Here is a 23,723-nt window from a genome sequence, read left to right as displayed (position 1 = left end):
CACTGTAAAGAATTTTGGTTGATATATGTTGTCTTCCATGTCGTCTATAAATAAACTGGCTTGAATACTGACACTGAAAAGTGAGAACAGATAGTGAGAGAAAGTACCAGAAACACATGATCTGCTCCCATCAACCTTTAGCTGGTTAATTCTTTGTTTTTACTGGTCTTGCTCTCTGGACCTATCCCAGTAAAGAGCGCATGCGTAGTCATCCTGTGTAAGTACCTTTATAATTAACTGAAAGCATCCAGGATCATCATTTGAAGGAATTACTCTTTGTTAAGTCCAGATCTGGAAGAGTTATTCTTGGACTCCAGGCTTCAAATCTCAGCCGTCACACTCGAGTTGTTAGATATCGAGGATCTAGGAGTCCCGGGTGGAGAAGGCACTATCTGACCAACTTTTTAAAAACCTCTGCGTCCATGCAGCCGTCTTACTTTTCACCAAATGCTTCCTCGTACCTTGGCCCACCGGGGGATCCCCCTCTGTCACGCACAGGCTTCATCATTCTCTCCATCCTTATGGCTCTTTTCACTGGTCCGGCCATCGTACTCAACGCTACAGTGATTATTGTGTCTCTGATGCACAAGCAGCTGAGGCAGCCACTCAACTACGCTCTGGTGAACATGGCTGTGGCTGACCTGGGCACAGCCATGACTGGAGGGGTGCTGTCTGTGGTCAACAATGCCCAGGGGTACTTCTCCCTGGGCAGAACAGGCTGTGTGATGGAGGGCTTCGCAGTGGCCTTGTGTGGTGAGTGGAAAGACAAGACCAACTTATGTGAAGTAGTTCTGGTACAAATATAGACTCTGATGTGATTGATTATCTCTCAATGTGCACAATAAATGATTTTGTATTAAAACTATTAAGATTAACAAGAAGAGAAATGTCAATTTATAATTTTTACATTGTGCAATATTCATTTCACATTTTTTCAACTGTCTGCAGGCATCACATCTCTGTGCACAGTCGCTCTGATCGCAGTGGAGAGGATGTTCGTTGTTAGTAAGCCTCTGGGTCAGATATTGTTCCAAAAGAAGCATGCGATTGGAGGTATTGCCTTGTCCTGGCTGTGGTCGCTCACCTGGAACCTGCCCCCACTGTTTGGCTGGGGCAGGTACGAGCTGGAGGGTGTGGGGACGTCCTGCGCACCGGACTGGCACAACCAAGACCCTCACAACGTGTCTTACATCCTGGCTTACTTCGCAGTGTGTTTCGCGGTTCCTTGTGCCATCATTGTGATATCCTACGCAAAACTGCTGTGGACGTTACATCAGGTGATTTTACATTTTATTTTACTTTTCACCTTGTTAGTTTTAGGAGGGAAATATTGAAATGTGTACGTCACTACATTTATCTGATTAGTACAATTAGTGGTTACTTTTCAGATTAAGAATTCACATTAAAAAACACAAGATATAACTTTAAAATATAATGCAATGCTTCCTGGCTCCAAACCTTCTTTGATGATCCATTACAAAAAAGCAACTATGGGTCATTTTCTCATATTTCTGTTCTTACTTCTTCTAAATCTTGGTTAAAGGTTATTGCAAATGCCAAAAGAAAACAAACTTGCACAGCAGAACATCGTTTCTTCTTCTCTCTTACTCCATTATTCAGATCACAACCTTGCAGATTTATCTTGAGACCCCAAAGAGGGGACCAACCACTGGGCTAAAACACCACCCTGGGTATTAAGCTAATAAAATGCTATATAACTTCCATTCATCCATTTCTTATCTAGGCGCTTGACCTTTAAGGGTCATGGCAGGGCTGGGGTGACATGGGGCGAGAGGTGGGGTACAACCTGGACAGGTCAACAGACGACATACAGACACAAACAACCATTCACCCCTATGGTAAATTTAAATTCTCCAATGAACTAAACCCCAATCGTGTCTTTGGACTGTGGGAGGAGAGTACGACCACGGACACAAACATGCAAACACCTCAGAGAAAGACCCTGGTCTACTACATGCTGGCTTATAGAGCTCCTTTTGCCATAATTCTGATACTTCCACAAAACTAATGTGGACTTTACCCCAGGTGAGCATTTAAGCAAACAGGGATTCAAACCAAGAAGCTCCTTGCTGTTTGGGGGGCGCTGCTAACCACTGGACCACTGTGCTGCCCTATAACATGTTGCAAGAATATTATCAATGTAAAAATGTCATATAAAAGAATTCATCACTGGCAATTAATACCTAAAATACATTTTTTCCAATAATACTTGAGTGCTCTTGCTGCAGGAGGATTTTGATTTTTTTCTTGCCTTTAATTGTAACAAGGTATATTTAACATTGTTGTACACTTGTGTTGTCATTGTGTGTTTCAGGTATCTAAGCTGGCCTGTGTGGAGGGCGGTGCAGTCGCTAAAGCAGAGATGAAGGTGGCGTTCATGGTGATCCTGATGGTCCTGACGTTTCTGATCAGCTGGTTGCCTTATGCCGGCCTGGCCATGCTGGCGGTCTTCAACCCTGACATGGAGATCCACCCGCTGGTGGGCACAGTGCCCGTCTACCTGGCCAAGAGCAGCACTGTGTACAATCCTATTATCTACATCTTCCTCAACAAACAGGTACTGTATCACCGTACTGATACATTTAAAATGGAGTTTAGTCAGATTGCAGGATAAACTGAAGGGAAAGCTTATGAATAAAACATTTCTCTCTCCTGGGGCATCAGCACCATCTAGTGTTATTACGACAAAGTACATTGTCGTAGAAGAGATACTCATTGCAGGGTTATTAGTATTTATATAGTATTATAAAGAAAACATTTAAATTAACTGGCTTTTAATTATTTGAGACTAACAAAAATTGTAAATGTTTAAAGTTGATTTGAATGTATGATTTATTTTGCAATACATCAAAAATAATAATTGATAAATCTGACGTATATGTTATACTGGATATAATTTACATTATTTGGATTTATGTATGTACGCACATTATGACACCTTGAGCCAGCAGCTAAATGATGTTGATGCAGGGGAAAAAGACAGTATTCCTTGTCTTCGCCAAACTTGTTAGGTTCTGTGTCATTTTGTTTTTCTATAGTTCCGTAAGTACGCTGTGCCCTTCCTGCTGTGTGGGAAAGAGCCCTGGGATCAGGACGACGAGTCGGAGGCAGAAACGACTGTGGAGACTGCGACGAACAAAGTATCTCCCAGCTGAAGAGCCAACACATCTACCAACGGAAAACATTTGTGTCTCAAACGTGTATAATTCACTTTAAACACACGTTTTGTCATCTGTTACACGGACATCAGTGATCTGCTGTAACTACAGTGTGGGAGAGTTTTTGTTTTTTTAAACAGATATGTGGTTTTAAGATATATATATATATATATATGATGAGCTCATCTATAATGTGTGAAAAATGTGTACAGTGTAATTTTGCAGAAAACAAATAAATGAGAACAGTAATTAAGCATAAGTTTATTCAATGATGATCAATAGAAAATAAAATATCAGTATCGATTCAAATAAAGTCAAGGCCAAAATAAATAAAAAAAGTATTTATACAAAACCTAGAAGGTTATAGTAAAGCATTTGCTACTAAGAGAAATCATGTTGTACTGAATAAAAACATTAAGGAGCAAATATCAAGACTTTCAAGTAGAGAACATTACCATGGGTCTTTCCATACTTTTGTACATATTTTACATTATCTTCTATTTAAATACAGCTTTCAGAACATTAATAGTTGTTATAGTAATTAGAATCAGAACAATATGAAGAAAACTAAAAGAAATGTTCAAATCAATGTGTTTCTCTGTAAACTCTTCTTTACCATTATATTTTTTTCCCCATCCCATGAACAGAGGAACAGTGCACCTTGAAAATACTTTTTTTCTACTCTTTCATTCCCAGCAGGTGTGGTGTAAATGACAAATATAGATTCCACTAAACCATACACACGGTCACAAAAAGTACAAAATCTTCTCACCTTAATACACAAATCTGTTTAGAAAAAAGAGAAACAAAAGCACTATACAGTTACTTGTGCAAAGACAAACAGCTATGTGCTAATATTTAAATACCATTGGTATAGACTGAACCAAATCATTTATTCTCTTTTTTTCAGGAATCCCTGACATGAGGTAAAAGTAAGTTCTTTTTCATCTTTAGTTTAACACAACTTTTAAAAGTGTTTACAAAACGATGCATATCTTCAGTTCATCAGTACTGTAATTGCTACGAATAGTACAATGTGCCTGTTTTGTGCATTGGTCCTTTTTATGTGACGGTCGTCAACAAAAAGGACTAGAGCACTTTTTTTTTTTTTTTACTCACAAACAATTCAAAGAGCCCTTTCAATGTGCACACAAAGTGGAAAACCTACATTTTCATGACAGTGTTCGGTTGAGTTAGAGCACAGTCTGCACTCGCCTGCCAATCAAACACTCATGAACAACAGATCACGTTCACCCTAAATATCCTTGGTGATAATTCAAACTCTCCATGGTAATGCCTGAAAAAGCCCATTTAGGTATTTTAGTCCATTAGCCACATTGTGATCAATAAGTGATAACCAATAAGAGATGTTTTGTTGTTTGGGTTCCAACTTGTGGGCGTCAGTCGCTCCTTTTCATGCATCCAGGGTGAGTTTCTCCTTCCTGGTCTCTGATTAGAGTAAAAAACACAAAGTCCAAGTTCAACCCTACGGAATCTCTTTCACACTCCACTGTGGACAGACAGACAGGTTGAGACAATGATATGTTGTCACCGTCGCCTAACGAGGTATTCTGTATGCAGGAACCAGGCAGGCTGAGAGAGAAAGGGGCGGGAAGGGGGTTGTATTGCTTAGCCTCTCTCCAGCGTCCTGACACCAGGAAACCCTCTGTCCTTCCATGTACAATGCATTTTGGGCTGTTTCTGACCTTTGGATGTGTGCATGCGTCGCCTCCTGCCACCACGGGCTCCGATGCCCTCGCACACTACATGAAGACTAAGATTTAACTGTGAAGATTAAGTACAAAGGTATTTTTTTTTCTTTTTTATGGAATCACACCATGATCAACAAAGATTCATGGCAAATCCCAGCACACGCTATGAGAAATATTAATTTTATCCCTGTTATCACCATCTGTCATTTTTCTTCCTTTCAGCAGCAAGAAGGCATTTCAGCTGGGGCTGACGAAACCGAAAAGTTAGATTCTGAAAACCAACTAAAAAAAGCAGCATTAAATTCTTGTGCATGCCCTGCACAAAAGATGTAAAACAAATGTGTTCGTCACATCTGTATAAAATTTCGGCACTGGATCCTTGAGGCTTGCTTTTGAAAAACTCTCCTTTAAAGGGGACTTAACCTTATGCAACTGGTGTTGGTTTGATGAAGTAGCACATGCTGCTGAGAAATCAAATCCATTTGCATATCTTGTGCAGCAGTGTTGTCGCACAAGTGGAACCTCTTCAACTGCCGTTTCATAGGCAAAACAATGGGTGCATATTAGCAAAGAAACAAAAGGCAAAGAAATGTCAGAATATTGTACCTAATAAAATGCAAATTTGCTTTTATAGCATAACGGGAGTCACAAGGGTCCATATTGCTGATCTTTTAAATGATATGTAATTACAAAATATAGAATATCTCTTTACAAAGTTTCTTTTGTTGTATAATACAATTTACAGCATATCAACTATGAAATATTAATCAGGATATTCTAAAATTTAAAATAACCTGCCGGCTAGTGCATTTATCACAAATGCGTTTGTCGCTTCAAAAGTACATATCTCAAGTTGAGTGATGCTTTAAGTAGGACAGTTTGTTCCTGCATAAATCTGGTACAACTCTAATGGTGCTCTTCGCTTCTTTGACTCGGCTGCAGCAACCGTTTCACAATCTGTTCCAACAACAGAGGGATCAACTCGTTCCAACGACTAAGGAGGAGATATGCCTTTCTATGCTTGCATTGAAAACTTGCATGATATGCCGAACCTTAATAAAGTGACTGAGGTAATGACATCGTACATCTGATTGTCATCACCCTTAGAGACCCGCCCTATACAGCGTCTCACACCTTTGCCAATTGGTCCATCTTTCAATGGCATCACTGTCGTTGTCTCTGACTGGCCGCAGGCTGAACCTGTACGTCACCTCCAGGTCAAGGCCTTTTTGACGAGAGGGTTCAGCCGGTCCCTCTGTGTACAGCGGGGGTGGTGTGTGGCTCTGCGCTGTGACGTCCTCATGCTGGCAGGCGGAGAATAATTAAATGAACGGGACTATGTGTCTTTCCTCAATATGCCTTTTCTCTTCAAGGTAAAAGGCACTTCTTTTGGTTGGAGCCAACAGGTGCATTACTCTTTTTTTTTTAGTTTCACGGGTTGTAGTCTCACAAAGGTTCTAATTTGCAGATTTCTCCAGCCACTGCTATAAAGTCGTGATGCAGATCATCTCGTCTGCCAGGTCCTCCTCGTAAGGAGCTCTGAGTTCTGTCTCTGGCTCCTCGTCGCTGTAGCTGGCTGCAGTGTCCTGCAGTTCATAGTCCCTTGGTGTCAGAAGGGGAAACACGTTGACCCCGTTGACGCCCCGGGCAATCCCACCGTTCAGTAGATGGCTGGCTGCGCTCTCCATCTCGTCTATTGTCATCTCACACGCGTCTGCTATCTCGTGCTTTGTGGCGGCGACAAACTTGGGATCCTGGGCGTATCTCCCAAGCCCTTCAGATATCAAAACCTGCTCAGAGTATATGAGGAAGAAAAATAGGTTGGATTTTTGCTTATCTGGCTTGCAACATTTCTATTTGAACAAGAGTAAAGATCTAAAAAGATGTAATGATCTGATCGGGGACATCTCTCCCTTCTCAATACCCTCAAACTCACCGCTTCCACCAGGCTGGTGGCGCTGCCTCTCTTCTGGTGGTACTGGCTGTGGTATTCAGGTGGCACCTGCAGATGGACAGGTGAGTACATCCTCTGGGAGAAGTCGGGGTCGTCTGTGTACCAGGAGCTCTTACGCACGGACACTTGGCTGCTAGCGACACTCTCTCTGTGGGGGTGGTCCACACGGATGAGAGGGGTGTAGTATGGCGACTGGTCTTTACTAGCCGGGGTGGCAGGGGGAGTTGCCCAGGAGCGGGTGGAGCGGGTCGGGGAGAGGCGGTGGGCTCTGCTGGAGTCCAGGCCTGCTACAGCCATTACCTGAGGAAGCCACGAACACAGGTGTTACACAGAGCTCCATGACAGCTCATTGATATTGTAGCTTTTTAGCACTAGCATGTAAGAAGTTTATTCTTCTTCTGTGTCATAAGAGTTACCTTGATTCAACAAATGCCATATTAATTCATTAAAAAGGGACATGATCATTTCATTTCAATGTACAGTTTGATGGAATAGGTCACTTCAAACCAGACAAAACACAATGCAGTGTCAATGGGCATGCAGTCTTTGTGCCTGCATTACCTGGTGCTGCATAAGGTGCAGTGGAAGAGCAGTGCGCTGATGTGGAAGCTCGTCCTGGCTACTTTGTCTGCGCAGACACTCAAAGTTGAAGGATGGCCTCCTGTGGCCTGAACAAGTGGGCGCTGTGAGTGACATCATGCAGGAAACGTCAGCAACATGCACAACTTTCACACTGCAAACACTGTGAAACCGGGTGAGTGGATAAATCATATAAGAATTGGTGTGTGTGCATTAAGTGAAGGAAAGGAGATTTGTGATGGTTACTCCCAAGGCTGCATACTGTATATAACACCAAGGCTTTATAGCTAGCCTATAGCTGAGACTATGATGGGATAACTGGATAATTGAATGGCCAGATTGGTTATCGAACTCAGTATCACAGGAACAATGAACAATACACATAAGACAGTTTGTCATTCTGCATTAACATGCTTCTTTTTCTTTTAAACTATGTAAAATGTATATTTTCCAATCTAATGTTATCTTATGTTGGATACACACAGTGAAAAGTAAATATGTAACTGTTACTGTTACATATGACTGCTGCAAGGGACGTATGCAGACCATAGATGGTACCTAAAGATGGACAACATTATACCTCCCCCAAAGGGAAGCCAAAGCGGCTGCAGTATAGGTTGTAAATCCCGCCTCCTCCATGTTAGTGGATGGGATATAGACCAAACATTAAAGTCACAACACACGTTAAATATTTGTTTCAGTTTTTTTGGGACGCTCTTATCACACTGATTTATGTTCAAGTGTTCATGTTTACATGGTTTTAATTAGTTATTGATTGAGCCTGAGTTGCGATTGGTCGAGCATGTGCAACGACAGGACCTCGCTAACGCGGCTACATCACCAGATCGGTACTTCTTAGAATCTGACTGCAAATGTGCAAGATGCCGATGTTCACATTGAGGATATTATGGCTTCATTTCTGGATAGTGGGAGGAAGTGGAGAAGCGTCGTCCATCTTTAGATACAGTCCCTGATACAGATGAGGATGAGGAGCCTACCTTGAGGTGTGGCAGGAAGCAGCCGTCTCTTTGGTGACCTCCGCGAGTCGCGGTAGAGAGGCTGCTCGTCGTCGTCATAGTAAGTGTCAGGGTGGTGGTAACCTTTGGGAGTCTCATACTCTGTGTCACTGTTCTGATACCTGTCAGCATATTGAATAGAGAGCTTGTTGAGAGACTTGATACAATTGTGTGAAGGAGCCAGGGTTTAATAATACATGTGTTAAATTGTGACAGTCAGTCAGTGAGAGTCGTACCTTTCCCCTGACAGCATACTGTCATCCTCATAAAACTCCTCCCCACTGTAATACTCCCCAGATAAGCGATCTTCATCCAACTCCTCCTCCCTGCGGATGGTGGGGTGGCGGCCATCCCCTCCGTGGGACCTGAGGGAAGGTCAGGGTGCAGGGGTCAGAGCATGCACACAGTGGCTATTCAGGGAGGGGAACGGAAAAGGGCCATGCACTGCCATGCAGACGCAAGCCTCCAGGGGGCAGCAATTGAACTGACCACCCTTACTAATCTTAACCACAGTCAAACAGAGACAACCGGCAGACGTTTTGGGCTGAAGAGCATCGCTCTGTCATCTTTGGATCTCATCGCACTTCGACGTCCTTTATCAGATTTATCAAAACACAGATTTCTGTCTGGTTAAGAATCTTGAAGTGAATTGGGTGTAGTCGGGCTGTGCAACTTTGGGCATAGGAGTGTAAATGAGAACTAGTGGTGACTAGTGGAGAGAATTTTCCAAACGTTCTCATACACTTCCTTCTTTTAGAGCTTCTGGGTCCTTCTTCAAAGCAAGCACATCACTTTTACACATGCACGAAGCAGGGCTGCTCTCAGCAATATGCTGGCCACTCACGTTTGTGTTTGTTCTCCTGCTCCTTTTAGGTATAAATAAAACTATGCAATAAAACTAATAACCAGACAAATGACTAGCCAGCATATAGCTCATAACACTGACTTAGCAGGGATGCAGCCATTCATTGATCCAAAACCAAGTCAAAATAAAACAATGATTTAAAAAAATAAAAGTCCTTCTTTTTACGGTTGAGACAGACTGTTGGAGCCAATCCTAGAAAAACAACATACCTAACATAGGTCTCATAGTAGCGCCTTCTGTCCAAGAAAGCAGAGGGATGGTCAAGAGAAAGCATTTTGGTTAGGAAGGAAAAAGGGAGGAGGAGAGAAACACAGAGAAAATGGAGGAGAAAGCGTGGGTACATATATATATATTATACAGTATATGAAACATATACAGCATTCTCATATATATGTATGAGGAGGAGAGAGTATGATGGTGGACGTCGACCCCAGTGTTGGTTGACAATTCCATTTTCTACTATTAAAGATCAGAGACAAGCTAAGAATTCAATTTTGTAAAGTGGCAGCGATGAAATTGGAGCTGCGGACTAAAGAGAGTGTGGAAAATCAGGGGATAAGTGTTCTGTTGGTCACTTGTGTCGTAAACTGTCAGTATGAGCTTGTGAATCCGTTATGGACGGAAAGGTTTACAATAAAGGCTTGTGACACAGGAGAGTTTGATAAGAAGCTGGTTCCTGCCTGTGGAAATAAAACACTTCAGTGAAAACTAATCACAATTTGTTTTTTTAAAGCCCATTAGTTCCAAGTTATGTGCTGCCATAGCTGAATGAAAAAAGGTGTTACAAGGAGGCTGGTTGTTTAATACACACTGTGTGGACACGTCTACATATTCAGGACTTCTGGATGAAAGTAGTTTCAAAGTTAAATTCAGTTTAGTTTTAATTAGTCTTCTGAGCTATAGAAAACAATAAAGGTTATTCAAATGTGGAACTATTTCTTTAAACTATTTCCCCTTAAGTTCTACAATTGATCTCTGAGTCTGAATGTTCAGGTTTGACCTGTCCAAACTGATGAGTTGAGTTTTCCATCAATGTTACAGTCATGAACGTGGTGTGATTTTTAGTTCACATGTACTTTTAACATCTGGTCAAATATGGCAGCAACTAACCAAACAGAATGGGCTCAATCTCACTGATCTGTTTCATGTTGGATTTTAAATGTCACCAGGTATCTCACAAATCTAGTTCTGTATTGTTTGAATCAGAAGGTTGAGGATGATGATGATGATGCTGCTGAGGATGATGATCGATGTGTGGATACCTTTGACCCTGGGGTGTCCGGGGCTTGTCGTACTCGTAGTAGGAGTTGCGTAGACCTGGGTAGCCATTGGGAGGTGCGTGCTCATAGTAGCGGTGGTGTCCTCCATTGGGCAAACTGGACACGTTGGCGTTGTTGAGGTTGATGTTGGTGGATTTGGGAGACTTGCCATAGGAGTTGTGGTGTCGGTTGTGATGGTGGTGGTGGTGATGATGGTGGTTGGGCTGGGACATGGCGTTGGCTCGAGACAGGCGTCCCACCGGCTGCTCCATGTGGGCATAGTGAGGCGGAGGCTGCACCTGCAGGGGTCGCTGTGTTGCGTTGGTCTGATGGCCGTTGGAGCGCCGGTGACCACCGTTCATGAGATGGTTACCGAAGAGGCCGCCGTTACGCTGTGGAGGAACGCTCAGAGTAAAACATCCAAAGTCCTGGACTTCTCACAGAGCAGCAGAACACACGTGCTATTGATGTTAAGGCTGCGAGCTGATTTTCTTTTCAGAAATTTAATGAGCAAAAATAAGTTGAGAAGCTGGTTTCATGGTTTATGACGCATGCAAGCAAAATGGATGCACTCTGTACTTTGTTGGAACTGAAATGGAGGAAAAACCTCAGCAAAAATAAACCAAATGAAAAAAATCTACTTAATGTGGCGATAAAAATAAGAAACAGTTCATCTATGACAGATTTAACTTAACACTCTCTGAGTACAGGAGAACTTTTATGTATAACCATGGAATTGCGTTAGTTGGTAACTTCAAGCACAACATGTTAGTTTAGCCACAAACATTCGTCCTGTCAGGTAAAATTAAAACGGGTTACCCTATAAATTTCCTCGTCTTCCTCGGGAATAAAGTCTACTAGCTCGTCATCCTGCAGATCGCATGATATCGCTCGGCGAATTTCGGGCCCGATATCATGCAGCGTGCGAAGGCCAGCCTGTAACCATGACAACAAGAGGACTAAGAGCTACAGCTGGGACCTTCATCTCACAACTCACAGTACGAAAAAAAAAATTGAAAAAACTGACATCATATGCATATGCAGTCACAACCATCACACACACCTGTGCTGGAGTAAATGCAACACCTGACATTTACACTAGGGACAGACTGTGAGAGATGAGAACACACAGACAGACAGATGTGCTCTCTTGAATGCAACCTGCTGTGGATATTACTGCACTGGCTGAAATGTCTTGTGTGGCATCCAGCTGTGCTTTCTCTAACTTAGGCCTCAGTGAGTGCAGTAAACAAACTTCTCTCCTCTGCGGGTGAACAAAACTAAATCGGCACAGAGAGTCTCTTGTAAATAAACTACACGCTGGTCACGTTTACTGTCTGACAATATGATATATGGTGATACACTGAGGCCATATATCAGACGTTATACGGTAACAGAAGTGGTAACAAGCTTTGCATTGTGAGTTTCATGAGTGGATGAGTGAACTGTGAGGCACAGAAAATACATGGGGTGATGGCTGGAGATGATGACACACGCTTAACATCAACATATATGATTAGTTAAAAGACACAGAGACACAAATTAGGTCACACACTGGGAAGATACAGAATTGTACTGGACACCAACATCATGAATGTCCTGCTGGATTATAAACCACAACATTAGCACCCTTAATGATATTTGAATGGAATGCACAAAGACTTGACATAACAAATTACAACGGTGCTTTTAAAATCATGTTATCACACAGCTTTCAGCAGTCTCCCCTCTCTCTTCACACACACTCTCAGAGACACACACACACTCTGGGACTCACCTGCAGAGCGATGGCCGTGTTGTTCTGCGAGGGGTGAGCACCCACCAGGCCTTCCTCTTTACGTTTCTTGAATTTCCTAAAGTAGTCCTGTATCAGGAAGGTGGCATAGAACTTCCCCACGGTTACCTCATCATCTGAGTGAACAGACCACACAAATGCTTCCTGTGTCAGCAGGTCACTACGCACACAGAACTCTGGGAGAGAGAAGGAGAGACTCTTCTCCTCCCTCGTCCACTCCCTCTTAAAACTGCGGCTTTCATCACCTCAGGAAGAAAAGTGAGGCACGCTGCAACCCCATCAAACAAATGACTTTATTTCAAATCATATACATCCATCTTGATGGTGTATATACTGTACCTCAATCTGTACCAGCGCAGATTCTTCACTGTATTTCAGAAGGAACAGAAGATCAAATATAGGCTAAAATATCTTCAATTTATGTGTATTTCTACTTCTGAAAAGCTTTCGATGATCTAAGTGAAATCTTCTACATTATATGTTCCTTTTTAAAATGAGCAAATGAATTATGAATGCAAAACTTCCAAATGTTACTGCTGCCAAGGAGGTTATGTTTATATTTGTATTTGTTAGCAGGATTAAGCAAAAACGAATCAAAAAAATTTGATTTACTTTCTTTAACATTGTGAGCTTGGGCGTTTTTCAACACTTAGGTTGATTCTGCAAAAATACTTAATGGATCTTGATGAAAAAATCCTGCATAGTTAGGCGACTGATATTTATGAGTTTACCAATCCAGATTTAGTGGATCTAAATGTGCTTATAGCAGGGGACGGATTAAGCAGAATTAAGGTTCAAATAGGCCCAGAAACTCCAAATTAATAAACTAGTTTGCTAGTAGTAACATTCAGGCTGCAAGATAATGTGACCCAAACTTCAGATAATATTTAACTTGAAGGATTACTATTAAATTATCTTTGAAATCAAATCTAAATTTATCAGCTAATATTTTTGAGTCCAAAAATGAGACTTACTTAACTACTTTTGCACATGCAAGCAAGCAGATCTATGCATCATACATGTCGGTGTGTTTGTGTAAATTTTCCTGTCTATGCTTATGTTTGCATCTTTCTTATGATGCAAGTCAGTAAAAACTACATTTGAAACTGCGCATGGCTGTGTTCTTGCATTTGGTCCCATTATGATTTTTTTTTAAAGAATTTGTGAGAATCATTCTGAAGCAGGGGTCTGAATCACTTTGAACAAGCACGCTGGGGACAGAGATTGGAGACAGAGGCAACACCAGTTCCATGCCACCACCCTAAAACAGAACTGCTTCAGAATATTCTGAAGTGTTTCAGAGTTTTGGATACAGAGATAAGAAAGTGAGAGGACATTAAGCTGTCGAAGCTCAAGCGGTGACAACAGGACAGCGATTACAGAGAGAGGAGAGAGACAGATATTAGTGAGAGAGACAGAACATGCATTGGCACTGTGGTCTACAAGGCCATGCAAGCCCAAAGCCCAGCGGACAGTCAGTGGTCTCCATCAGCATCCAGGGCAGAAGGGAGGAGTGTGGATCAAACACACATGGATAAGAAACACACTGCTGAGGGGGCAACCAGGAGATATGAGCAGAACAGAAACAACATGATACAGCTTTAACTCTGTGTGTGTGTGAATGTGTGTGTACTTGTACTTATATCTCTGTGAGGGTCATTCAGCATAGACCTTTTAGAGCATGGCACAGTGGTGCGGCGGTTAGTACTGTCGCCTCACGGCAAGAAACACAATCCCGGTTCAGTCGGGGTCTTTCTGTTTTTAGTTTGCAGGGTCTCCCCATATTTGCCTGGATTTTATTTGGAGTCTCTAAATTGCGCTTGGGTGTGAATGGTTGTTTGTCTCTGTATGTTGGTCCTACGATATGCTGCCAACCTGTCCAGGCTGTACCCCACCTCTTCCCCAGTGTCAGCTGGGTCGCAGGGTCCTTAAAAGTGATGGACCTTACAGAGTGAGGACATTTTAGGAAAGTGAGGACATTTTGGTCAGTCCTAGGGTTAAGAGGGTTAGGGTTAAGACTTGTTTTTAGGGTTAAGGTATGGATTAAGTAAAGGCATTTAGTTGTGATGGTTAAGGTTAGGGTTAGGCCTTAGGAAATGCATTATGCTAATGAGTATCCTCACTAAGATAGAACTACACTAATGAGTATGATTGTGTTTTGTGCTTGTGTTTGTGTTTGTATGTGATTCTGTGCAGGTTGCTTTAGCTTGGTATGTGTATTACAGGATTAGCAGGTGTATGCTCTCAATGAAAGACAGGCCGATTCCACTAACCACCAGCAGGAGGCACCACTTGATCCAGAAGCTTCATGCTGGTTCTTTTCCAGATCTTCTTGATGACTGCCCGCAGCTCTTCGTTGGCCTGCTCCAGATTACCTGCACCACAGGGAAACACATGACCCTGAGAAACCAGCACTCCAGTTTGCAGCCATTTTAAATTCACACAACCCCATAATTACAGTAAACAGAGAATAACAGGCTATGTAAATGCATCAGCAGAGTACTGCGTGTATTGTTATTCAGAAGTACTGTATAATGTGATTCATATTTGGCTCATACCCTCTGTTTTGATCTTCAAGGCCGTTCGCACCAGTGCAAACAGGGTGGCGTTAAACATGACTGTGCCGTCACTGTTCAGAGGCATGTTCATGGCTACCAGCCTCTGAGGGAGGAGAGGAAACCGAGGCATTTAGCACCATAGAACAGATAAATGATCAATGATCTTTGATGATGAGACAGTAGAAGACAACACCTTGCAGGCCACTCTGTGAGGACACAGTTTGCCGAAGCCAAGAGGCGGCTGAATACGACGCAGGAGAGTCACCACATCCAGATGCTTGATCCTGCCTCTGCACGAGAGAAAATAGCACATGTAAGATGAAAACAGTTACAGCAACATGGATGTGAAATATTCTCCAACGCAGCAGGTAACAAAGCACATACTTGGCCTCTGGGTCGTACTCTGACCAGATTCTCTTGAACTCATCCAGGTGGTGAGGACCGAGAATGGACCAATCACGTGTCAAATAGTCAAAGTTGTCCATGATGACAGCCACAAACAAATTGATGATCTGGAGACGGATGAGAAAATGTCTGATATACGCTCATCTGTTAAGCATTGTGGGACTTTTTCATGTGTCTCTACAGGCATGAACAACTGTGGGTAGATATAAATCATGCGAGTGAAAGAGATTTCAACCAAATGTTTCAAAATTTGCTAGGAAACCAGCTAATATGTCATGTGTATGCTAATAAAACTAATAACATTTTGTGCTGAAACAATCCGATTTCATTCCTTAAGCTGTGTACCTCAACAAAACTGGACTTTCTTGTCTGAAACCTCTCTTGACACAAACTCTACATTTTAGCAGAGTAAATAAGAAAAAACTAAGAAATAACACAGTTTAATGATTGTGTACCAAGAAGGCGCAGAGCATGTAGAAAGTGATGAAGTAAATGATTGCAAATCCGCTGCCACACGTCATCTCCTCCCCGGGGCCGTAGTCGGACTCTGGGTCGCACAGTTTCCCGGCTATACAGGCCAACATGATCTCCTGCCACGCCTCTCCGGTGGCACACCTTGAAAAACAATCGGGCACAACAGAGAGATTCTATTAAACTAAACCCAGTGCGTCAGTGTGCGACCCCTGAGCTTAGGTCTCTACACACCTGAAGAGCAGGAGCACGGCCTGAGGGAAGGTCTGGAAGTTGTTGTTTCTGTTTATGTGTGTGCCGTCCACCATCGCAACCTTTCCAAACACCTGAAGTAAAAACAAAAAGTGTCCACATGAAAACAACTGTCGGAAAACAGATTATGGAAATATTTAGTCATATTTAGTCACCAACCTGCATGCCGATGACAGCGTAGATGAAGAACAGCATGGCGATCAGAAGAGCAACGTATGGCAGAGCCTACAGAGGAGAGGGAAGAAGAAACTGATTAATACAAATGGCAGAACTACTTCCCTGAGTCACCAATCAGATGTATTTTATTACGTCTCACCTGAAAGGATTTGATGAAAGTCCACAGCAGGGTGCGGATGCCCTCCCCTCTGCTGAGTAGCTTAACCAGCCGCATGACTCGAAACAGACGAAAGAAGGTGATGGAGATGCGAGCGCTGTCCTCTGTGTTCTGAGGAGAGACGGTGCAGAGTCAGAGGCGAGCGGAGCGACAGTGTGGGTAAGTGAGCACAGACGACCTGGCTGTGCTTTTACAGGATGATGAGGGCCGGAGTCAGACCTCAGCACCAGATACATATGGGCTGAGAGAGCAACACTGCGTTATTATGTGATCAAATAAACGCAGAAGTGAACCTAGTGTTGAATTTGAGAAGTTCTCTGGTGGCACATACCATATATATTTGTTCTTTTAGCCAAAATCATAGACGATGCATAAAAATGGAGAATATTATTCCCCCAAAAGTGAAGCCAAATCATCTTGTTTGCCCCCTGGTGGCAGGTTGTAGTATGGGTCATAAACCCTGCCTCCACCACGTTAATGGATGGAACATGGACCAAACAAAAAAGTCATAGTTCACTTCAAATAAATGTATGGGTCATAAACTTCTCCTCCTTCGTGTTGGTAGATCGAACATAAACTAAAGTCAAAGTACAAATTAACATTTTTTTGTTTTTCTCAAAGATGGTTTCTGTCATTTTACGTAGTTCTTATAACACTAATGTTTGTTTGTGTACATTTTTCTGGTAAGTTTGGTTTGAATTGGCGCTCACTACTGCTCACTTCACTACTGCACAGACTCTGGGTCCAGATGACATAAATGGCGGCACCCGTATCTAGGATTTTTTAGCTTCATTTTTGTACAACAAGAGGAAGTGGAGAAGCATCGTCCATCTTTATGCACAGACTACGATCAAAATCGAATAGAAACAGAAAGTGATCCAAAATAAGTTGATTCTCTAAAGCAGTGCAGCTGCAGCTGATATGTTTCTGTCCGTCTGCATCCAAAGCACGGTCAGGAGCCCTGTCACTGTACAGACCTACAGGGGAGGAAGCAAGAAGGCGAGCATGCTGGAAAGAAACCTGGCCATACTTGACAGGACATATCTGCACAAGCATGGCACCCTCAGTCCAGAGTCACTGCATGCGGAGTCACAGTGGGACCAACCCCATTGGGTCGGCCGGGAGGTTCACAGGTCAGAGCTGGGTGACCTGATCCCAGGGGTTCATCCATGGGTCACTACCCCACATGTAAGAATGGTGGCAGAGACCATGTAGCTGTGTCAACAGTGCAAACGTGAGGAGCGGCCCCAAACCACTCCCGCCTGACGGGACACACAGCGTCACGTTTGAGCGACACACTCTCCTTAGAAAATAACACTCCAAACATTTAGGAAAATTTCAGGATAAATGCAAAAGAATAAAAAAACAAAAGTGAGGGAAAAAATGAGTGGAAAGCTTATCATGGGAAAAGAAAAGAAAATGAAATAATCAAAAGATCATAGGATGCAAAGTAGAAAACAGGAGAATACCAAACAAGGAAAAGAATGCAAATCTAAACATGGCATGGCCCTGACATGGGGGTAGGGGGGGCGGAGCTTCTTACCCCCATCTCATCCACCTGAGGAGTCTCTGTTGGCTTTAAAATCAAAGACCTGTATTAATGACTTGTACACAGGCCGCAGGTCTCACACACATTGGGCCAAACACAAAAACGTCACATTTGAAATTCAGTCTTTATCACACAACGCTAGAAGACGTCAGTCGAGACGTAGACAGAACAAAGTCACTACTCTTTTCACTGACGAGACAAAACTGCCTTGTTGTTTATCTACGACAAAGACAGACATGTATTAACACCCTATTGTCTACTTACACTTATTATGATGACAGACATACAACATTATCTTAACACTTCAAAAGACTGCCACACAACACGTTTACAGCTTAACATTCCTATGTGCATGTGAGGCTGACGGACAACATGAGGTTACTTAAATACACAGAATTACATGTATGACTGGCACACAACTTTATCACTGCCCCAGTGTAATGGTCGTTCCTGATGGAATTAAATGGACTTCATGGCTGAGATGTCGTTGGCGATCTTTAGACAATGTTCATGAGAAGTTAAATGATCGACATAACAGATGTTGTGAAGGCATGTCATGATTTAGGCACCGTCTACTATTCTCACAGAGCCTCGACTTGTGATGTGTGTCATCGTAAAGGCTTCAGATTCAGGCAAATAGAAAATAAATCATGTTTTTGTGCATAATGCATCATTAATGGCGTCTGTCAAAGTACATTTAAGACGCTCACTCTCCTCTGGGCTGTAATGATTTAAACCAACAGTTTTTGAAAACAATCAATTTTAGGTGAGATAAAAGTAAAAGAAGTGGTATAAACGTAATAAAGTAATTTCATCCACACACTCGCTCACCCAAGACCACACACAGGTTTAATCTGCAAATCATTTCATTAAAAGGAAACTATATATCAGAAGTCTTCAGCGAGCATTTTGTACACAGAGAAAGCCCAATAGTGCAAAATGAAGCCATGAGACATTAGACTGAACCTGTGTGATGATTCACGTGATTTTACAGCAAAAGGAAAAGAGCTTAACTCAACACTGAAAGGAGTCATATCAGAAGACTGAACACAGAGAGATACTCCAGACAGATATGGCTTCATTCAAATACCTCGTCGCAATACTTCACAAACCGTCAGTATGAGGTGCAGAATGAGCAGAAATGATAACATGTAGAAATGAGCTTGAGGAGGTTCTTTAGGTAATCCTGGCCACAGCATCCATGGAGCATGCGTTTCAGCATTGCCACGTTGCTGGCGGGAGTGGGGGGCACTGCAATGCACACGCAAGACATTTTTTGGGTGATGACGAGCCACCAGTGAAAGTCATAGCAATGCAGCGACTCATGCATGTCAAAGGTGCCCGGCAAAAAAAACTGCCATAGCAGGGCGCTCTCACAGTCCGGTGCAGAAAGAGGTGAATGAGCGACAGGAGGGAGAGAGAGAGAGAGAGAAAGTCAGACAGACAGAAAGAGGAGGAGGAAGAGGAAGAGGAAGAGGAAGAGGAAGAGGAAGAGGAAGAGGAGGAGGAGACCACAGAGGCCAGTACTGGGAACAAGAGCATAAAACCAGAGAGAGACTGAGTCATACTGGACTGGGAGGAGAGAAGAGGACAGGCAGAGAGAGGTGTGTGTGTAGAGGGAGAGAGAGAGAGGAGAGTCAGTGTAAGATTGCTCATGCACCTGACTGGAGTCTACACACCTGCGCTACACATGAGCTCCATTCTGAGCTTTAAGAGCTCACTACAGGAAGACAGAACAAAACACAGAGACAATCACTCACAGAGACACAAACACAAGATCATCAAAGAACCTCAAACTCAGCTGCATTAAACCACTGTATGTGTTAGAATAGCATCAGGGCTAATGTAGGGTCTCTCTTTAGGGTCTGCTGATGATTGTGTTGGTCAACGAATCTTACCTGGTGAAAGAGTTTTATTTGCAGAGCGTAGCTGAGGCCTATAAGGTTAAAATCCTTATTTATATCCAGGACACTAAATGATTTGATCTGTTTTCCTTGATTTGGATACATAGTATCAGCTGCATGTAAAGCGACCTACACAACTTTAAGGGAAGTTAATGCCAATGCCTTTTAAAAGAAATCCAAACTTTTATTTAGATTTCCCTGAGAGATTGAGCTTCACACATTCTATATTAAAATTGCCCTTAATGTTGTGTAGGATGGACGTTTCCAAGCTCTGAGCTCCAGGGCCATTCTGTCTGGAGGTAACGATTGAGGGGTATGGCAACAGAGAAAGGTCAAACTTCACAAGGCTCGATGGAGACAACTAACCGGAGGGGAATGGAGTGGGTGGCCGAGCGCCATCTGTGAGAGGCAGGCGGGCGGGACATGGAAAGGATGTTAGGGGAACATAAGGTAAATGGTTGATGCTACCCAGCATGCATTTGGAGAGGTCACAGTGGCCAGGTGAGAAAGTAAACACAACTCATGACTGGGATGGACAACAGCAAGCAAGTAGCAAAAATCACTCAATCAAACCCATTGTAGATCAGCAGATATGATTAAATGGAGCAGTATAATATCTGATCTACAAATAGCAACAACCACATGCAATGTAAACCACCAACACATGTAAAATGATACGTCGATGACAGATGCCTCACAAGAACCACTGTCAGCCCTTGTGAATTCAACGATCCCAACATTTAACGACATACTTATCTATACATACACTCACATGTATATCACACCAAGTACATACTATACACACACACATGCAGAATAATAAATAGCCTAACCACACCACCGTATATGTTTTAAACAAAGTTAATGCTTAAATACACTCATGCAGGCACACACTTTGTAGCACAAACTCAGAAAACATCGAAAAAATGAAAAATAACTCCAGCAAAACAGCACTGCAGCTCAGACACAAGAGCACCCAGGAGGGGAGGGATGGGCAGTGGTAAGCGGTCTATGGTTCTCCTACAACTAGACCCATTGTCACTGACTAATCCCTGGAAACTTGAAATTTTGTCTCTCAGCATCCCTGGTGTTTGTTTGCATCTTGGACAAATCCTTCCCATTTTTGTTCCAGTGAATCGCAAAGCACATTGCAACAAATTCTATTTTTCATTTTAGATGTTTTTATGAAGAGCCAAGCAACAAAGAGAGGAGTGTTTTAGTAGTTAGTTAAAGAAGAGAAGTAGTCATCCACTATTTTATTGAGCCATGACATTAATTTATTTTAATCAATATTAAAACAAGGTTTAAATTATAATCTAGATCTAATGAACTGGAAAATTTGAAATGTCCACTTTTCCTGAGTCAATAAAACATTAGATGACTAATTAAGTTTTTTATCCATCGCACTGTTAAGGGGTCCCCGAAGATAAAGTTGTTAGAAACCACAGGTTACACACAAACATATTGTTCATTGCCATACTTGCCTCTACAAGTTTCTATGGAAAAAAAAACGAACAAGAATATGAATTAGAAAACCACATCATCCTGATCTGAACCAAATACAGTTCTCAGAAAATGTGAGGAACTTCTGTTATTGAGACACATTTTCAGTGCCACGTCGCAGGGTTAATAATCAACAGCGTCACCAGAAACTTTGTCATGATTCCTGTAACTAACAGCACTGCAACACACTGACAGTGAAGCGTTTAACAGAAGCAAAACTTCAGCATGACAGACTTTTACATTCGTTTGGTGTTGATGTGCACTGATTACAACAGGATATATAAATGAAGATCAAACAGAAGCTTTACAGAAAAAGCCAATGACACTTCAACACCAATGCCTTTACACAAATGATAATTCAAGCTGAGGACATGCACTTAGTTTAGCAAATATAGCATTTTAAAGAGTATGTTACAACTGATCATGCTAGAGAAGTGGTTCCCATGAGAAAAAGTATCCTTTGTGAAATACACATTCTAACTTCCTAAAGGAGACATATTATGCTCATATTCTGGTTAATAACTTTAATTTCTGTTATTACTTGACAAGGTTTACATGCTCTGAGAACACATCACTTTCCTCATACTGTGCATTGCTGCAGCTCCTCGTTTCAGCCTTTGTCTGAAACAACAGATTTTTGCTCCTGTCTCTTTAAGAAAACTGAAACTGGATATATGTCTCCTTTAAGGGATCTAAGATACCTTAATTTTTTTTTAAAATGGAAGAGGAGAAAGAGTTGCTGTTAATCTGTTCACAAAAATATTTGGGAACGACTGAACCGGTGGACAAAAGTACAAGTATACAAATAATACTGTTGACTGTCATGTGGCTTTTCTATAAGGCTTCAGTTCGACTTGTAAGAAAGAAAATTGTAATACTTACATTCACTTCAGTGATAGCAATATCGACGACGCTACCAACAACAATTAAGGCATCAAAAGTGTTCCAAGCATCAGCGAAATAGTGCTGTTAATGCACGACACAACACGCAAGGGTAAAGATGGGAATAAATGAGAGAGAGCATGAAGAGAAAACAGAGAATCAGGGAAGGGAAGGAAATAAAAGGAGGGTAGAGAATGAGTTAATGTTTTAATGAAATGACAGGGTTAGGGGAGGACAAAGAGAGAGAAAAAAGGAGATAAAGCATTAAGAGAAATCAGATAAAACAGGAGACGTGCCATCGAGAGCTGCGGAAGAACAGAGAAACGACAGAGAGCAGCGAGGCGAGTCGCAGCCGAGCTTACTTACATCAATCTCACTGAGTACAATGTCTACTATGCTGCCAATCACAACCAGGGCGTCGAACACATTCCAGGCATCTCCAAAGTAGCCCTGATTGAGGTGGAGTGAGTGGTTGGCGAGTGGAGGGTAAGATCAGCAAAAACAGACAGGGCCTTACTCTCACACTGAAATTTTAATCCACTTAAAGTATGTCGTTAATTTTAAACACACAGGAACCAACCTGCTGCCTACTTCAGCTGGAGGGCTCCTGATTACAGTGCAGTAATTTACGCAGATCGATCTGCAGAGTGTGCACACCACGCTGATGCTAATGCTAATACTAATATTACATGCACAATCGCTGCTGCCAACAGTGTGAACTATTTCAGCGGTAAAATAAAATCAACACTGCACCCCACGCTCAGTCTCTTACTAGAAGCCTGTCCTTCTTCGCAACACACAGCTGATGATCAGGTGGCACAGTCGAGGGGAGAATGAAAACACGTTCACATATGCTGCTCTTTGATTGAACATCAAAGGAATCATTTGAAATGTTTAGGAATACAAATGTTTGTGAGTTAGTTGAGAGGATCAATATCCCTGTCATATCTGTTCTGTTAAATGTGAAGACACAGCCAGCAGCTGGTTAGCTTAGCTTAGCATAAAGACAGAGTGGTGAAGCTAGCCAAACTAAAAACAACCTTTAAACTTTAATACTGACTTATTAACATGTTAAACCAGGAACATTTGATTTTAACGTTGGACAACCCAAACCCATCTCCAGTCTTTATGCTAAGCTAAGCAGACTTCACATTTCCCGGACAGATGAGAGTGACATTGATCCTCTCGCCCTTGGCAAGGAAGTGAATGAGAATATCTGAGAACATTTTAAATATTTCTTTAATAACCAATATTAATATTTTTGGTGAGATTATTTCTGTCTCTGTTTGAGTGAGTGTGTGTGTTAGTGATCTGGTGGAAGTAGTGTGAGTATGAATGTATTTGCGGGGGTGACTCACCCTGGGTTTGAAAGCGATGAGTTTAAGAACCATTTCCACAGTGAAGACAGCAGTGAAGACCATATTGAGAATATCCATGACATAGTTAAATGTCGCTGACTGACCATAATGCTGCAGAGAGGAGATACAGAGGAATGGGTGAAAAAAA

At 42.2% G+C, this 23,723-nt stretch overlaps 2 protein-coding genes across 2 annotated transcripts in view; one reads left to right on the top strand and one right to left on the bottom strand.

Moving 5' to 3' along the window:
• The first annotated feature begins 242 nt into the window (after positions 1–242).
• On the top strand, positions 243–3,294 carry LOC118105063 (parapinopsin). The gene is made up of 4 exons (XM_035152450.1): positions 243–753; positions 949–1,277; positions 2,336–2,578; positions 3,060–3,294. Exons 1-4 carry the CDS (start codon positions 423–425, stop codon positions 3,174–3,176), a joined length of 1,020 nt encoding a protein of 339 aa, XP_035008341.1. The 5' UTR covers positions 243–422; the 3' UTR covers positions 3,177–3,294.
• Positions 3,295–3,425: 131 nt separating this feature from the next.
• Positions 3,426–23,723, bottom strand: part of cacna1da (calcium channel, voltage-dependent, L type, alpha 1D subunit, a) — a 57,533-nt gene continuing 37,235 nt past the window's right edge. The window contains exons 28-47 of the mRNA XM_047339319.1: positions 23,576–23,686; positions 22,220–22,301; positions 16,839–16,852; positions 16,362–16,490; positions 16,205–16,270; positions 16,028–16,119; positions 15,778–15,937; positions 15,302–15,429; positions 15,111–15,207; positions 14,918–15,020; positions 14,633–14,734; positions 12,342–12,475; positions 11,384–11,500; positions 10,568–10,956; positions 9,515–9,541; positions 8,677–8,805; positions 8,423–8,562; positions 7,407–7,528; positions 6,828–7,145; positions 3,426–6,681 (exon numbers count right to left, since the gene is read on the bottom strand). Coding sequence (XP_047195275.1) covers positions 6,376–6,681; positions 6,828–7,145; positions 7,407–7,528; positions 8,423–8,562; positions 8,677–8,805; positions 9,515–9,541; positions 10,568–10,956; positions 11,384–11,500; positions 12,342–12,475; positions 14,633–14,734; positions 14,918–15,020; positions 15,111–15,207; positions 15,302–15,429; positions 15,778–15,937; positions 16,028–16,119; positions 16,205–16,270; positions 16,362–16,490; positions 16,839–16,852; positions 22,220–22,301; positions 23,576–23,686 — 2,766 coding nt within the window. The 3' untranslated portion in view covers positions 3,426–6,375. The remainder of the gene's footprint in view (positions 6,682–6,827; positions 7,146–7,406; positions 7,529–8,422; positions 8,563–8,676; positions 8,806–9,514; positions 9,542–10,567; positions 10,957–11,383; positions 11,501–12,341; positions 12,476–14,632; positions 14,735–14,917; positions 15,021–15,110; positions 15,208–15,301; positions 15,430–15,777; positions 15,938–16,027; positions 16,120–16,204; positions 16,271–16,361; positions 16,491–16,838; positions 16,853–22,219; positions 22,302–23,575; positions 23,687–23,723) is intronic.

This window comes from Hippoglossus stenolepis, chromosome 3, assembly GCF_022539355.2.
Source record: "Hippoglossus stenolepis isolate QCI-W04-F060 chromosome 3, HSTE1.2, whole genome shotgun sequence".
NCBI lineage: Eukaryota > Metazoa > Chordata > Actinopteri > Pleuronectiformes > Pleuronectidae > Hippoglossus > Hippoglossus stenolepis.
The sequence above is the reverse complement of the archived record's forward strand: the minus strand, read 5'-3'. Positions and strand labels throughout refer to the sequence as shown.